This window comes from Acinonyx jubatus, chromosome D4 (genome assembly GCF_027475565.1).
Source record: "Acinonyx jubatus isolate Ajub_Pintada_27869175 chromosome D4, VMU_Ajub_asm_v1.0, whole genome shotgun sequence".
Lineage (NCBI taxonomy): Eukaryota > Metazoa > Chordata > Mammalia > Carnivora > Felidae > Acinonyx > Acinonyx jubatus.
This window is the reverse complement of record NC_069391.1, coordinates 20,684,323-20,700,686: the sequence shown is the minus strand read 5'-3', so window position 1 is coordinate 20,700,686 and position 16,364 is coordinate 20,684,323. Positions and strand designations below refer to the sequence as shown.

Here is a 16,364-nt window from a genome sequence, read left to right as displayed (position 1 = left end):
ATCTATGTGTTCAGCTTTAGTGGATAGGGCCAGTTTTCTGAAGTGGTTGTACCAGTAATGTCTCAGAGTTCCAATAGCTGCACATTCTCAACCATTGGCTTATCTCTTTTTAAAAGTAGGCACTTTGATGGAAGTATGGTGGTATCTCATTGTGTTTAAAAAAAAAATTTTTTTTTTAATGTTTATTTATTTTTGACAGAGAGAGAGAGAGACAGAGACAGAGACAGAGCATGAGTGCGGGAGGGGCAGAGAGAGAGACGGAGACACAGAATCGGAAGCAGGCTCCAGGCTCTGAGCTGTCAGCACAGAGCCTGATGTGGGACGCAAACCCACAGACCGTGAGATCATGACCTGAGCCGAAGTCGGATGCTTAACCGACTGAGCCACCCAGGCGCCCCATCACTGTGGTTTTAATTTGAATTTCTATGTTGACTAATGGAGATAACACCTTTTCATATATGCATTGGCCATGTTTTCATTTATTTTTATTTACACAAATAACACACAAATATAACTTTCTTAGATAAAACACATGAATATAAAAATGCATCTGAAGCTAGGAGAACACCTAAAAAGCTAAAATTCCCCTGAAACCAATCCCTTCTCCAGTTTTGAGCACTGGACTTGGAGTCTGGAGACCTGAAGCCCAGCCCTGGTCTGCCAATGGCTTGTGTGGATTTGAACAATTTCCCTTTCTGGGTTTGTCTCCCATCTATACAATGAGAGTGTGTAACTAGATGGTCTCTAAAGACCTCTTTGCTGTCCTGATCACTGTTTGAGTGATTACAAGACACTCCATATGATGGGGATGGCCATTTGCCCCTATATCCATTCTCTCCTTTTTCCTTAGTAACTTAATCCAAGTTTCAGCTGAGCCACCTGGCTGCCCCACTAGACTCTGTTTTCCAGCTTGCCTTACACAACTAGCTGCGACCGTGACTAAGTTCAGACAAGAGCATACGGACAGAAGTGATAGGTGCAACTTCTGGGGTGTGCCCTTATAAAGAAGCATCTTGCCCTCCATTCATCTTTCTCCTCTTTCTGCTGACTGGAGAGGAGCTAATGGTGGGAACTGAACTCGCCATCTTTGACCATGAGATGGAAGCCGAGATGTGTTTAGGAGGACGGAACAAGGAGGGCGCCTGGACCCACCACACCATGTAGCTGACATGGTCTGGACTGCTCAGAGAGAAATATTTTCTTCTTAGCTATCATTACCTTGGCTTTTGTTATGACCACTGAACTTGAATCCTGACTAATACAGAGTAACTGGGGAATGACTTTAAATTGGGTGTCAGGGCAGGGTTTCTGAGGAAGTGACGTGTCAGCCAAGATCTTAACAATAAAAAGGAGACAGCCACACAGATTCTGGGGAAAAGCATTCCAGGCATGGGCGACCACTGCTGCAAAGCTCTGAGACTCCACTAGACTTCTGTGTAATGAGGCAGACCTGGTCAGTCATGGTGCCACATCTCCCATGCCATTGTTGATGGTGACTGAATGAAGAGGCTGGTTCATATGACCTGAGTGGGGCCAGTCAGAGAGCTCCAGAGATTTGTCGTGAATGACGGGAGAGGGTCTTTCTTTGGGATTGTAAGTCATAAGGACCATTTAAGGATCCTGTGGCTGTCAAGTGGCAAAAACCCATCTTAGAATAAAGCCAATAAAGCTTAGAATAAAGCTGAGGCAACCATATAAGAACTATGAAGAGACATAGCCTCTATGACAGCCTTTAACCCTAGACCCAAGCACACCTGACCTTATTGAAATCCAGTTATAAAAACCAATCATTTGCTTTTTTGCTACTGAATCGGATTGTGTCACTAGCAACCATAAGTATCTGGAATATGGGACGCTGGAAGTCACAGGCCCTTATATGTGGAATTGGCACAGTCCATGTAGGCTATGGGGTATGGGGCAGGTCAGGAGTCCTCCTTTCCTAGCTGGGGAATTGTTAGTAAAGTGGTTGGTTGAAATACCTGTTGTTTTTTGGGACCCTCAACCATTTGCCCACTGAAGGTGTAGTTTTAGGGATCGTAGTAGAAAAGTGAGATTGGGGAGCGCCTTGGGTGGCTCAGTCAGTTGAGCGTCCGACTTCAGCTCAGGTCATGATCTCATGGTTTGTGAGTTTGAGCCCCGTGTCGGGCTCTGTGCTGACAGCTCAGAGCCTGGAGCCTGCTTTGGATTCTGTGTCTCCTCCACTCTCTGCCCCTCCCGTGCTCATGCTCTGTCTCTCAATAATAAACAAACAAACAAAAAAAAGAAGTGAGATTGGTGGAATGTATTGGCTATTTGTTGTGGCCTTTAGGAAGGACCTACAAGAAACAGACAAGCTACCATCTAAGCAGGCACATCAGAGGGAAATAAAGTCAAGTCTCATTAAGAGAGGCCCTGAATGCTCACCAACTGCCTGTGATGCTTGGAAGTCTGAGAATATGCCTTGCCAATTGTGAAAGCTGAGTTCTCTCTGCACAAGGATAAAATTACGACTAGCAAGAGCAGGGCACATAGCAGGAGACTGGGACTGTGGAGGAACTAGATCCTTCAGGACCACCTAAACCCCTTCAGCTTGCCTGCCTGGCCATTGCCTCTGGAAACAAAACAGTGGGGCTGGAGCAGATACTAGGTGGCTTCTGATGACAAATCCTGACTTCAGAGGGCACCACTGCACATAGGCCGTGATGCCTGAAGGCAACTCAGCCCTTGGTGTACCCCCTTGAATAGCATCATGTTAGATCCCTAATTTATCTGTTTACTAGGAGATGGTGTGCACAGTGGTTAAAGGTAGAGGCCTTGGAGTTGAGCTATGTGGGTTCAAATTCTAGTTCTAACCAGGAGTGTTTTCAGTGATGGGGTTTTAGATCCAGTTCTGCTACAACTTGAGTGGCCCTGGGTGAGTCGTCAACTCTCTAGGTATAGCTCCCTCACTGCAAACCCAAGCTAAATTTAGGACTCCCCCTCTACCCTCTCTCCCAAGCTTTCCCATCTTAGTAAATGGCCCATCAGCCACCAGGAGCTCAAACCAAGTTTATCCTTCCCAAGAAATCGACCTCCTAAATCCATTCCCCTCTTCACCCCCTCTGTCACCACTCCAGTCCAGGCTACAAAATCTCTCCTCTGCGCTTTGCCAGTGCTGTCAAATGTTTTCATCAAATGCAAAATCAGAGTGCATCGTTCGCCTGCTTAAAATCCTTTAGATGGCTTTCCTTTCTCTTGGAATAGAGTCTGGAAAGGCTTCCATCTTCCTTACACGTGGCTTTTGACCCCCGCATGGCTCGGCCCTGGTCTTTTTGTCCTTCACTGTGCTCCAGCCACACCTGCTTTGTGTTCTAGCTCATTCTAGACATGGAGTTCCCTCTGCCCGGAGTGCTCTTAGCTTGGCTGCTTATCCTTCAGGTCAAGGGTTAAATGTCAGCCTCTCAGGGAAGCATTTTCTGACCCTTCAAACCCAGTCAGGTCCTGGTGACCTTCACAGCGCCCGTCACATCACCGGTGACACATCGACCTCCTGGTTCTCCTCACGGAGACTCATCGTCATTCCGCTTAACGTTTACTTCTGGGGGGGTCTGGGACATATGCAGAGTGGTTTGCCTCCTGTGGAGTTTGTACCTAAAGAGCAAGGTCTGTCTCCTGTCTCTCTATGCTGACAAGAACCAGGCCTCATATTAGCTTGGCAATGATGAGTCTGGGATGGTGCTGAAGAACATTCCCCTTCATACTAATCAGAAATGAGCTCAGGCGCCAGGGGCCAAGGGGCCAGGACATCAGGTCCTTAGTTAGGTCAGCCGCAGCTCTGACTCAACCAGGAGTCAGAGGAGACTGGTCTGTCTACAGGAGCTGCCGGGAGTTCGTAATTGTACTACTTAAAATGGATTGTACTGCTTTAAGGTCTGAATTGAACCTGCTTTGGCCCGAGATTTGGGATTTCTTGTCACTTTGCAGATGGGCAGGAAGACTTGCAAAATGGCCCCTCTATAGCCGGGCCTTAACCTTTCCTAAGAGGAACATTATGCCGTGAGTCTCGGAAGAATGAAAGCACGCATCCAGGCACCCAAGCCAGAAACCCATGAGGGCACCCTTGTTTCCTCTCGTTCTCTAGACTTAAAAAGCTCAGGCAAAATCTGCTAATTCTGCCTGAATTAATGTATCCTGAATACTTCTACTCCTTCCTGCCTCCGCTGCTACCACCCTGGTCCAGGCCAGTGTCAGTGCTCTCTGGGGTCTACAAGAGCCTCCCAACCAGCCTCTTTCTCACGCTTCCTTTTTTTCATGGCAACAGAATGTGGGAAAGTGGAACACACATAACTCCTGGTTAAGATCCTTCAGATGGCTTTCTATCAAATGCAAAATAAGACCAAGCTTCTTACAAGGCGCAGGGCCTACCTTTCCAACCTCCAGTCCGGTCAATCACCCTCCTCTTCCTCACCCTGCTCCCAGGAGCCCTGCCAAGCTCCTCCCACTGCAGGACCTTTGCACACTTTGTGTCATTCTTGCAGCTTCTGGTGCACTTGCCTCTGTTCCCTGGGAGGATCCCTTCTTGTCCCTTGGCCTCAGGGAGGGTTTCTCGACCACCCTCTCGAGACACACCTATGGTCTGTTATTTTTGGTGTCAGACCCTTTCTTTCCTTCAAAGTGCTTATTACAACTTGTAACTGCTTTGTTTCTCATTGTTGTCTGTCTCCCTATTATCCCTGCATAGATTTCATACACAGAGACAGGCTGAAGTCTGTCCTGCTATATCCCCAGTACCCGGCACTGTGTCTGGGCACCAAGCCGATGTTCTCAAACATTTTCTCGACAGAAAAGCCTTTTTGGTGGTGGCATCTGGAACAGCCAGGGACTCTCTCTTTGCTTCTGAACTCTGATCTTCAGAAGGCAGCGTTTCTGCTCATGAACAAGTAACTCTTCTCTGGGTATATGGCTCAAAGCAGACGATCTCAGGCAGCCTGGCAACATGGACCCAGGTGGGAAGCACCTTCTGGAGGAATCGTGGCAAATCTCAAGTCTAAACCCGAAGATGTCAATCTAGGCCTCTGTCCCAGGGCCCAGCTATGCTGCCAGAGGCCTCGGGCTTTCCAGAGCTTCTCATGATTCCAGATGCAACCGCCCTCCTCTTTCCCTAATGCTCCAAGCCCCTCTCCTGGGCCCTGCCAAGCCTGTGCCCTTGGCTCCCGGTAGCTTTCAAGATGAAGCCACGCCAGAAGAAGGAGCTGGGGTGGTGGAAGAGGGCCTCAGGGATGACCCAGGGGAGGGGCAGGGAAGCCCGGGATGGCCGGTGAGACTCGAGTGGCGGGATCTGGCATGCTGGCAGAAAGCATACTGGCAGAAAGCACCTACCAGCATGTGAACAGGAAGAGCGCGCGGGCACAGTTCTAAAGCAGCATTTACTTTGGTTTTCACTTCTCCAAGGCCCTGGGACCTTTTAGAAGTTCTAGTTATGGGGTCTTGTATGCCGTCTCCATCACTCCTCCTTCAGCCACTGCAATAGCTGAGGCGTGTAGTAGGTGATGATGATGTCGGCACCTGTCGGGGAACAGAGGCAGGAAGTGGGGAGAGGCCAGGCATCAGCTCTGGGCACACCTTCCGGGAGATGAGGGCCAAGGGTGGAGGAGGCAGCTACCATGAAGAGGCACAGCCCGTGGGCATCACAACAGGAGACTGAGCCCAGCTCCGGTCAGTTAAGGCTCTGCACACTGTGTAACCCTGGGCAAGTCATTTTCTCTTACCGGGCCTCAGTTTGCCAACAGATAAAATGCACAACGGGAGAAATAAGTAAGTTATAAGTGCCCTTCTGATGCTGTGCACACCAACAAAACCAGTTCCCGTTTACGGAGTGGTGAGCATTTGCTGATTATACATATCATCTCATTTAATCCTCCTGACAGCCATGCATCAGGTACTTTTTATCCCCAGTTTATAGACAAGGACACTGAGGTTCACAGAAGTGGCTTGGCTGAGGTCTCAAAACCAAAATGTAATAGCCAGCTCTGCTGTCTTCACTGTTCCATGTTCTGTTCTGCAATTCCATATCCCCTCCTCACCCTGTGTTTCTTTACATCACTGGTATTTCCAGGCATAAGGCTCTAGGCTGTCTCGTGACTTTATTTCCCTTTCTAGGCAAAGTGCCCATCAGCCCCGTGGCACAGGTCAAAAACCCCCAGCCCGGCCTGTTTACCTGCGCGGCGAAAGGCGGTCATGGCCTCCAGCACAGCAGCCTTGAGATCAAATGCCCCGGCCCGGGCTCCATGCCACAGCATGGCGAACTCTCCAGAAACGTGGTACACAGCAAGCGGGAGCTCAGGGTGCTGAAGAAAAGCAGCGGTGGGTACATGAATTGAAGTGGAATGGTGGCATGCCTCCAGGAATGTCCCTTCCTCCCTGCTCGACCTGTGAGCATCTGGAGCCCCATCCCCTGTGTCACTGCTGCTGGCAGCCTGGCCCATTCTTCTTCTTCTTCTTTTTTTTTTTTTTAATAATGTTTATATTTTTGTTTGAGAGAGAGTGAGGAAGAGGGAAGGAGGGAGGGGCAGAGAGAGAGGGAGAGAATCCCAAGCAGGCTCCGTGCTCAGGGCAGAGCCCGACAAGGGGCTCGATCCCATGACCGCGAGATCACGACCTGAGCCCAAATCAAGAGTCAGACGTTTAACCAACTGAGCCACCCAGGTGCCCCTAGCCTGGCCCCTTCTCAAACTGTGAAAGCATAGCTGCTCAAAGGCCCCTGTGAGCCCCGGGGCCGATGCCCGTGGGGGTTCCAAGGCATGGATGTGGTGGAAGGATTCCTATTCAGGGGCCGACTGCTCTGAACTCAGAGTCTGCAGTCTCCCAGTCTGAGGTTCCAGAGTCTGTGGACAAACTCGCTCATTTCCCTGAGCCTCTCTCTGCTGGTCTCTGCTCCGTCTGCTCACCTTGTCCTTCACCTCTCGCACGATGTCCAGGTAGGGCATTCCTGGCTTTACCATGAGCATGTCGGCTCCTTCCCGCACATCCCGCGCCTGAGGGATGAAGTACTGTGTGGGTAGTGCCCGGGAGGCGAGCTGGGAGGGGGACAGGCCAGGTGGGGCTCGAGGTCTGGTCACTCACCACGGCTCGGAGGGCCAGGCCCCGTGCTCCTGGCGGCAGCTGGTAGCAGCGGCGATCTCCAAAAGCTGGGCTTGACTGGGCCGCGTCCCTGGGAAGCAGAAGCATCAGGGTGGGCGCCAGCTCTAGGCTGATGGGTCAGGGGTTTGAGAACGGGCCCCTGCCAATCCCCACTTACCGGAAAGGTCCATAGAAACAGGATGCAAATTTGGCGCTATAGCTCATCACTGATACCTACAGGGAGAAAGTGGGGGTCAGGGTTCAGGCAGCTCTTTCCAGATGTGTCAGGGTGAAGTGACAGGGAGAGAAAGGATGTAGGCTGGGAAGCAGAGTGCCCGCAGTCTAGTCCCATTAAAGCTCTGGGCCTTGGTTTCCCCGTGTGAGGTGCAGAAGTTGAGATGGATCCCAAAGGCCTCGTCCAGTGCTGTTTTCACTTCTGTGATTCTTTTTTTTTTAAGTTTTTTAATTCATTTTATTTTTGAGAGAGAGAGAGAGAGTGTGTGTGTGGGAGGGACAGAGAGAGAGAGAGAGAGAGAGAGAGAGAGAGAGAGAGAGAGAGAGAATTCCAAGCAGGCTCCACGGTGTCAGCACAAGGCCTGACATGGGGCTTGAACCCACGAACCGTGAGATCATGATCTGAGCTGAAATCAAGAGTCGGACGCCTGACTGAGCCACCCAGGTGCCTCTCACTTCGGTGATTCTTAGCACATGTGGGGACAGGGCTGGTCCAGGCTGTCTCCTTGCCCTCCCCACACCCGTTGCCACACTCCCCACCCTACCCTGTTGCCAAGTCCATGTGCCATCAGGGCCTCCTTGATGGCTTCCACACGTCCGTCCATCATGTCCGATGGGGCTACCACCTGACATCCTGAGGGGCAGAGGGTGGCCTTGAGAACTCCGGGACCCCCGTATCCACTCTGCCACCTCCCTGACCCGGAGCTGCTCATCTCTGCCGGAGGCTCACTCACCTGCCTTGGCATAGGCGAGTGCTACTTCTGCCAGCCGCTGGCGGCTCTCCTCGGCCTGGAATGTGCCGTTCTTGCCCAGGAGCCCTGCAGGACAGACGGCCAGGTTTGGGGGAGCGTCTAGGTCCCGGGCCTATCCCACCTGCAGGAGGTCTCGGGCAGCAGGACTTGGGGAGGCGGGGGAAGCTCACCACAGTGACCGTGAGATGTGTAGGGACACAAGCAGACATCACAGGCCACCAGGAGGCTGGGGAACGTCTTGCGCAACAAACGGATCGCCTCGACGGCTGGGGAGTCCTCAGAGTCAGCTGCAGAGCCCCGTTCGTCCTAGTGGCCGGGGAAGGACAAAGCGGTAAGTCTGTGACCTGAAGCCCTCCGGAGGCAGGACGGCCAGACCTCACGGACCACCCGGCTCCCTGCGTAGGGACACAGTAAGGACTGTCTCCATTTTGCACAGGGCACTTGACCTACCCGGTCAGGGTGTCACAGCCCTACTAGGCTTCCTGTCCCTCCATGGGTGCGGTCATTAGACAGGGGCAGTGTCCACTCACCCAGGCCCCAGGGCCAGCACGTGGCGGTAATGAGAGTGTGGTCAGCGTGGAACCTCAGCTCACCCTCATGCCTCCCTCCCTTCTCCTCCCCTCCAACTCTGCTTCTGGTTCTCCACCTTAGGGACTCTGCTGGGGACTCCAAAGACCAGGACGCAGCGCAGGCCCTCTTCCACCAGGGGCTTCAGCATCTCTTCCAGCCGGTTCACACCATATCTGCATGGGGGTGGGGCGGAGGGCCCGAAATGAGGTAGGTCCCAGGCAAGGGGTCCCCTCACCTGTCTGTTAAGAGCCAAGTTGCACACGGCACCAGGATGGCTCAAGCCCCACAATACAGGGAGGGGTAGGAATGCACCCACCAAACAGATGGGAAAACAGAGGCCTGCAGAAACAGAGCTATGGAATTTAGCTCTGGAAGGCCCCTCCAAGGTTCCCGCTGAACTCCCATTTGCAGTCCAGCTCCCCCTGCAATAGACTCTGCTATGACATCTCTGGTGATGAATGGATCGCTCGTCCCTTTATGAGGCTGCCTCTTGTGTTGTGGAGCAACTCTGTCCCTGAGAAAACCCTTCTCTCTACTGGGCTGGGGAGCTTCTCCAGATCTATCTCTTGGGTCTGCGTCCTGGCACCTCCACCTGGGAAATCTCTCCCTCCATCCTCCCCTGGCCCTCCCCACCACGTCCCCTACCTGGCCACTCCCGGGAGGCTGTCGATGGGCTGTACGTCATCAGGAACGTCCCTGCAAGAGCGGGGAGGGGTGGGCTATGGACTGGTGGCTGTGGGAAGGGCCAGTGGCGAGGGAGTGACCAGGAGGGATGGCTGGGGAGATGGGAAGGAGTAGAGAAGCGGGGACGGTGGGAGGAGGCTGGGGTCCAGTGTCTGGTTCCCTGCCTGGCCAAGCCCAGGGCCTGAAATAGTAACAGGAACGACAAAAGAGTGACAGTGACAACAGAAGCGACTGGACTAAAAGAACAGTAATCACAGGAAGGAGTCAAATAGCTAAGAACTTGGACTCTAAAGTCAGCAGGCCCTCGCCGGCCCTCCCAGCCACTTACTGGCTGGGTGACCTTGGCCAACTTGTACCATCTCTCTTTGAGGCCAGGCCCTTCATCTGTATTTGGGTGGATTCGTTCATTCATTCAACAAATATTGAGCACTTATTATGTGCCAGGTACTGTTTACTCTCTGGAGATACAAACTGAACAAAACAGACACAAATCCCTGCCCTCGTGGAGATGACACTCTAGGGAATAATAGCCATACCTTCCTCACACAAATACTGTCAGGACTGAATGAGAGAATACATGTAGGTGCTTAGCATAGTACCCAGTACACAGTAAGCACTCAATAAATGTCAGCCATTGCTATTACTAATAATCACGGCTGCCACCTCTTACATGTACATAGCTCTTTACAAATCTACAGAATGCCTTCTCAGCTTCTGTCTTGTTGCAAAAGGATGCAACAAGGCCAGATGTTATTATTCAGGATGGCAGGCCGGGGTTATTATTCTTATTTTCCAAATGGGGAAGACTGAGTTCTTTCAAGGTTTGTTTGGTTCCTAAAACTTGTCCTTAACCCACTCTCAATCTCTCTCTCTTTTTCACACACACACACACACACACACACACACACACACACACACACAGATCAGAGACCTGGACCATTCCTGGGACTCACGTGACAAAGATGGGGTAGATGAGGTTGGAGGCGCTGAGGGTGGCGGTGGCCGTCTGCCAGGCGCGAAGCAGCGGGTGGAAGTAGCCGCTGTGCAGAACCGACTGGGGCTGCATGGTGGGCAGAGCAACAGGCAGCCAGCTGGTTGAAACCGAGGGCTCCCGAGGTGTCTGCTGTGCCCTCAGCTCTGTGTACAGCTCTGGGGGACAAGAGGAGGCACATGAGACATGGACCCTGTCTCCAGGAGATGGCCACCCCCCCCACCCTCCCCCCGCCGCCCAAGCTCTTCCAGATTCCTGCCTCTGCTGCTTTCTGGCCAGTGCACCTCCGATGTGGTTCACCAAGGCCTGCCGGTCTACGACGAGGTAAGTAGAGAAAGAGAGGTAGGTCCTTCGGACACTCTCCTGGCTACTGGAACCTAATAACATAAGATTTGGACTTGTGTTTTATAGGGTTTCTCTCTTTTTCTCAAATAACATTTCTCCAGCAATTCAATTTTATTTTATTGTATGTTATCCAAGGAAATCAATCTGTGATGGATTAGAAATTAGGATGAGAAGGGGCGCCTGGGTGGCTCAGTCGGTTAAGCGGCCGACTTCAGCTCAGGTCATGATTTCTCGGTCTGTGAGTTCGAGCCCCGCGTCGGGCTCTGTGCTGACAGCTCAGAGCCTGGAGCCTGTTTCAGATTCTGTGTCTCCCTCTCTCTGACCCTCCCCCGTTCATGCTCTGTCTCTCTCTGTGTCAAAAATAAATAAACGTTAAAAAAAATTAAAAAAAAAAAAAGAAATTAGGATGAGAAGCACTGATATAGCCAACATTTAAACTTTGTTTATTCCATGAAAAATGTTCATGTGCTTGGCAGAAATTTTAGATAAGCAAAAAGAGAAAAATCTCCTGTAATTCTACCTCTAGAGAAAAGCACCATTAACACCTCGGTAAGGAGACTTCTGGCCAGGCGACTTCTGGCCTGGCGCAACACACACTAAGAGGATTAAATAGCACCTGACAGACAGACAGACTGGCAGACCGAACTCCTGTAGAGTGGCCATGGAAGCTGTCTTTTCCAGCCTCACAGCCTCTTGCTGCTCCCCAAGCACAAGCCACACTTGGCCTTGGCCACTTTCTGGAAGGTTTCTGTCCCCTTTACCTAGAAGGTTTGTGCTCTCTCCACAACCTCCTCGCCCCCAAATCCTACCAGGTGCCCCTTCTTCCCTCTCCCACTAAGCCTCTCTTGCCCAGATCCTAATCTCTCTTATGTAACAGCTCTTTGTGGATCTAACTTATGTCATTCCAGTAGACAGTGCTTCTGCAGGGCATGGTCCACAGTAAGTTCACTTCTGCCCTCCTCCCCACCCCCCAGCACTCTGCCACACAGTAAATGTTTAACTGCATGAAGTATAAGACAATATGCCCTAATGCCAAGTGAGTGGTGTAAGACAGAAGGAAGCTGGGGCATTACCATTCATTTCTTGAGCACCTACAACATGCCAGGCCACGCTGGGCACTTGTACACATGATTTCTCATCAAGGTGGCACTATAGTCCAGGCGGTAGGGTGGATGGAGTACCTCTCAGAGAGGAACCACCACAAGCGTACCAGGAGTTCCAATGTGAGTTTGGAGGTTGGAAGAAGCTTGTTGGAGGAAGACAGGGGCTTAAATTTGGATGTTTCGGGATGAGTGGGTTCAGCTTGGCAGAGGGAAAGGGGCAAATGTTCCCTCAGGAAGGGAAGTGAGGGGCAAAGGTGGGGAAGGAGGAAAGGCTGTTCTGAGGGCTGAGAAGACAATTGAAGATGTATGTCCTAGGGAGGGGACAAAGGGAGGCCAGACTGAGGACAGGGAAGATGGGGGAGGGGAGGGAGGTGGAGGTGGGGAGGTGGGAGTAGCCTAGTCAGAGCCTGGCTTTAGGAAGATAACTCTTGCAGGCTGAGAAGAGGAGCACAGAGACTGTGGGGGTAGATGGGAGGAAAAGGAAGGGCCACCGTAAGGCAGCCAAGAGTCCGTCTCTTGGGACGGATGCTCTGAGCTTCCGTGACCCAGACGGCAATGGAGACAGGGACAAGGCAGGAAGAGGGTGGTGGGGAGCTGAGTTTTTGGAGGTGCCTGGGACAATACTCAGTAGCCAAGTGGGGGGGGGGGGGGGGGGAAGAGCCACCAGTCTCTCCTTGTATGAATGGGACCTCAAGGCCCAGGGAAGGGCAAGGACTTACCCAAGGTTACACTTAGCAAGTTAAGAGGCTAAAACAGTAGGGCTAGAAATCTGGTGTCAATTCCTAGGTGGAGAATGGGGGATGGGGGTCCTTGAGTACGCTGATAATGCCTTTCTCTCAGGTCCTTTTAGCCCCCCTCCCAACCAGCTCAGGGGCCCATTTTATCCAATTCTCCTCCTTGGCAGGGCTGGCGTTATCAGGAGCCACACAAGGACCCACCCTACTACCACACCCCTTGGCCAACCACATCATTGGACACAGAGGCGAGTCAGGTCTCCCCAGTGATGTCCTAGCCCCTAAATGAGCAATCAGTCATTCAGCAGATGCAAAGTCCTAAGTGCCCATTTTGTGCAAGACTTTGCTGTCAGGTCTGCTAGGGGTTAGCTCAGCTCAGAAAGGTTAAGTCCTCTGCTTAAGACCACGCAGCTGGTTAGTAATGGGCCAGAATTTGAATCTGTTTTAGACAGTGAGTATAGGGTTTTATCTACCATACCCATAAACACTTGATAAACACTTGATTCAACAGGCATCTCTCTGCCTGTACTACCTTTGCCTTGTGGGTGGGAGAGATGGATAGGCAAGAGAAAAGATACTGAGTGTACGTTATGTGCTGTGCACTGGACCAGGTACCTTTACATGTATCTCATCTAACCGCAGTGGTCCTTCCAACTTTTAGTGATAAGGAAATGGAGGCTCGGAGAGGTTAAGTGACTTGTTTGGAGCCCAGTCAGATTTTGAACGTGCCTCTGATTCACCTCCTAGAGAACAACCTTTGTAGCAGGACCCTGTCTTCTGGAATCCAAAGCTGCATTCCACTGACCTCAACTCCCCATCTACTTTAGAAGGCTGGGCCAGCAAATGCCTTCTGCTTATCAGAAGCAGCACAGCAGGCCAGCCAAGGTGCTTTGCAGCCCAAATTTTACAAGGAGGCTGGGAGGTTGGGGGCGGGGGCAAGGGTGAGAGGGTTGAGGGGGAGTCCTCACTAGGGCACAACCATTTGTGTCTGTTTCTTCTTCCTTTTTTTTTTTTTAAAATGTTTATTCATTTTGAGAGAGAGAGCAAGAGAGAGCGAGAGTGCACACGGGCGTGAGCTGGGGAGGGGCAGAGAGAGAGAATCCTACGCAGGCTCCATGCTGACAGCACAGAGCCCAACACGGGGCTCGATCTCACGAACTGTGAGATCACGACCTGAGCCAAAATCAGGAGTCGGCCGCTTAACCATCTGAGCCACCAAGGTACCCCTGCATCTGTTTCTTTAATTTTAGGATTAGGGAGAGATTTGATTTGAGAAACGGGTGTCAGTGCTGAGAAAATTAGAAAGTTGAGAATCACCAATCCTGTCCATTTCTTACATTCTGATGTGGAAAACGAGGTGCAGAGAGGTGACAGGCCTTGTTTGACATCACACAGTGAGTCAGGTACAGAGCCGGGCTTGACCATGAGTCTCCAGCCTTCTAGTCCAGTGCCCTGTCACCTACACCACACACTGTCATTCTGTTACAACAGGCACTTAATAACTAAATATTTGTGGAATAGAAAAACAGCCTCTAAGCCAGAGTTGCCTGTTTGCAGAGCCAAATCCATGCCAAGGTTTTGCTTTGCAAAAAGTCCCTCAAGACTGGGAGATTTCCACACATTTGGGAGGGCACTTCTTCCAAATCAAGGGACCTGCAAGCCACAGCTTAAATCCTGTGACACCTCAAAGACAATGGCAAGTCACCGTGGGACTCACCTCGGGACCACCTATGCTCACCCACATTAGAGCAGGTTAGCTTAGCTGGAAGGCAGCAGCACAGGGTGGTGTAGAGAGAACCTTGTTTCAGGGTCATAGAGGCCCAGGTCTGATCTGTGCTGTGTGGGTGACTTCAGGGAAGGTTGCTGGCCTTTCAGGGCCTTCATTTCATAATCTATAAAATGGGAATGATACTACCAAACCTGCAAAGCTGCGGAAATTACATTAGAGATAGTTAGGAGGTACGTGCCTGGCACCAGGTAGCAGCACAGTAAACGTGTAGCTACTTTTATCATCATTCGGAGCAGAACTGAACTGGAAGGAGATCTGGAGTGAGCCCAGCAGTGCCTTCCCCACCACACCCAGAAGGGAGAACTTGCACTCAAACCTGTGTGGCTGCAGGGTCTTCTGAGATACCACACAGACGCTACCGTAGAGGGTGGACTAGATGTTAATCTATGGGAGGCGCCTGTGTCTCCAGGAGCCAAGGATGGCTTCGTGCAAGAGGTAGTTCTGCAGACTGATTATGAAGGTACTTCCTTCCTTAAGTAACTAAGTTGGGACCTGAGAGCTGCCAGAATGGGGGTGAGGGGGTGGGTCAGAAGGAGCTGCAAGGCCTGAACTTCCCATGTTACGCTCTGCTGAGGATTTCAGAGGCTGTGCTCTTGGCGCAGAGGGTGGGGAACTGTTGCCAGCTCTGGCAGGCTCTGCCACTAGTTGGGGAGGAGGCAGTCAGGAGGGCCAACTAAGTAGAAGGTGGCCAGGGCTGAGAAATCCAAAGCCCCAGAAGGGCCCAGGACAGCAGCTGTCAGGCAGTTCTGAAAAGGGACCAACTAACCAGCATTTCCTGAATATCTACCCTGAGCCATCCCAGTGCTGGATACAGGGATTAAAGAGAAGCAGGAGACCGAGGCCTTGACCTAGGGCTTTGAAGAGCCCAGCCTCTTCTGGGCTTAGCCATTTGGAGCTACAACGAGAATCGGCCAGTTCCACAGACTCCTAGAATATCTTGGCTAAGAGGCTCCTTAAAGCTTGTTGATTACATCATCAAAATAATGGTGAACTGGGCTCAGAGAAAGGCAGACACTGGCTCAAGATCTCACAAGGGGTCAGTGGCAGATCTGGGCCTAGAATCCAGGTCTCCAGCAGCCCAGTTCTCAGTGCCCACCATTAGCCCTTGCTAGTTTAAGTATAGATTTCAAAGCTGCTTACCAGCAGAGTTGGGCTTGTGGAGAACTCTGAATGAAATAGGGGGGTACGAGGAAGGAGGCAGAACGTTGACTCTGGACTTGGCTACAGCTGACAGCCTGATGGTTAAGCGTGTGGGATTTGGAGACGGTAGACATGGGTTCAAATCCTGGTTCTGTCACTTTTCAGCTGTGCGATCTCAGTTTCGTATCTGGCAAATGGGGACTTGAACCGACCTCAACGGGCTGTTGTAGCCTTAATGGGCCAATGGATGTGACTTATGTATAAATCTAACACAAAGCGACTGTTACTGTCTCCACTTCCCTCCTCCTCCTCCCCCACCCCCCCCCCCCCCCAAATCCTTCAAGGCACCTCAGGCTCTGCACTGATAGAGAACGCACCAAGGGTCTCCAAGGGAGTGGACCCCAGAGAGGAGATGCAGAGCCCGGAGCCGGGCCCCCAATGGCTACATCCCCGCGGAGACCCCAATCCTGGGTGCAGCAAGGCAATCTAAACAAGGGCCCCACAAGGACTCTGCCTCCGGCTGCACCGCCAGCGCTTTAGGCGCACGGCACATTTGGGTCTGGGTACAAGGGACTCTTGGTGCCACAGCCTCCACCTCCAAGTCCGCCGTCTCCCCGAGTCCGGCCCCCACTCACCTGGCTCCTCAAGGGCTCAGAGCTGCCGCTCCCGCCACCGCCGTAGCTCGTTTTAGTCTCCCGGGGCCCACGTGGGGGCGGGGCAGCTCACCCGGAAGCATCTCCCCCCTTGCAGCCCGCCCCAATCAGTGTTAAGGCCACGCCCCCTACGGGCACTGGGCTGGCGGGCTGGTCAGCTCCGGCCTCGGCCCCGCCCACACTCATCGAGCCTGGCCAATCAGGTGTGCGAAAGGGCAGGAGGGCCCTCGTTTCCCTCCCCCCTCCTCCTTGCTCCTTACTTGGGGCCAGAGCTTGGGTAGCGGAAGGATGG

General features: G+C 52.1%; 2 protein-coding genes across 3 annotated transcripts in view; one reads left to right on the top strand and one right to left on the bottom strand.

The window, feature by feature from the left end:
• Nucleotides 1–449: 449 nt before the first annotated feature.
• ALAD (aminolevulinate dehydratase) lies at nt 450–16,182 on the bottom strand. Of its 2 annotated transcripts, XM_027034894.2 has the most exons (13): nt 16,055–16,182; nt 10,593–10,685; nt 10,271–10,466; nt 9,279–9,329; nt 8,710–8,806; nt 8,234–8,369; nt 8,046–8,129; nt 7,857–7,945; nt 7,256–7,311; nt 7,081–7,168; nt 6,906–6,992; nt 6,176–6,305; nt 450–5,523 (listed from the first exon to the last, which is right to left on the bottom strand). In XM_027034894.2, exons 3-13 carry the CDS (start codon nt 10,381–10,383, stop codon nt 5,462–5,464), a joined length of 993 nt encoding a protein of 330 aa, XP_026890695.1. In that variant the 5' UTR covers nt 10,384–10,466; nt 10,593–10,685; nt 16,055–16,182; the 3' UTR covers nt 450–5,461. The 2 variants fall into 2 exon arrangements, with proteins under 2 accessions (XP_026890695.1, XP_026890696.1); XM_027034895.2 differs by lacking the exon at nt 10,593–10,685 and having other exon boundaries at nt 16,055–16,163.
• CD4H9orf43 (chromosome D4 C9orf43 homolog) overlaps nt 8,365–16,364 on the top strand; it is a 35,411-nt gene continuing 27,411 nt past the window's right edge. The window contains 2 exon segments of the mRNA XM_053204761.1: nt 8,365–8,840; nt 10,551–10,632. Coding sequence (XP_053060736.1) covers nt 8,811–8,840; nt 10,551–10,632 — 112 coding nt within the window. The 5' untranslated portion in view covers nt 8,365–8,810.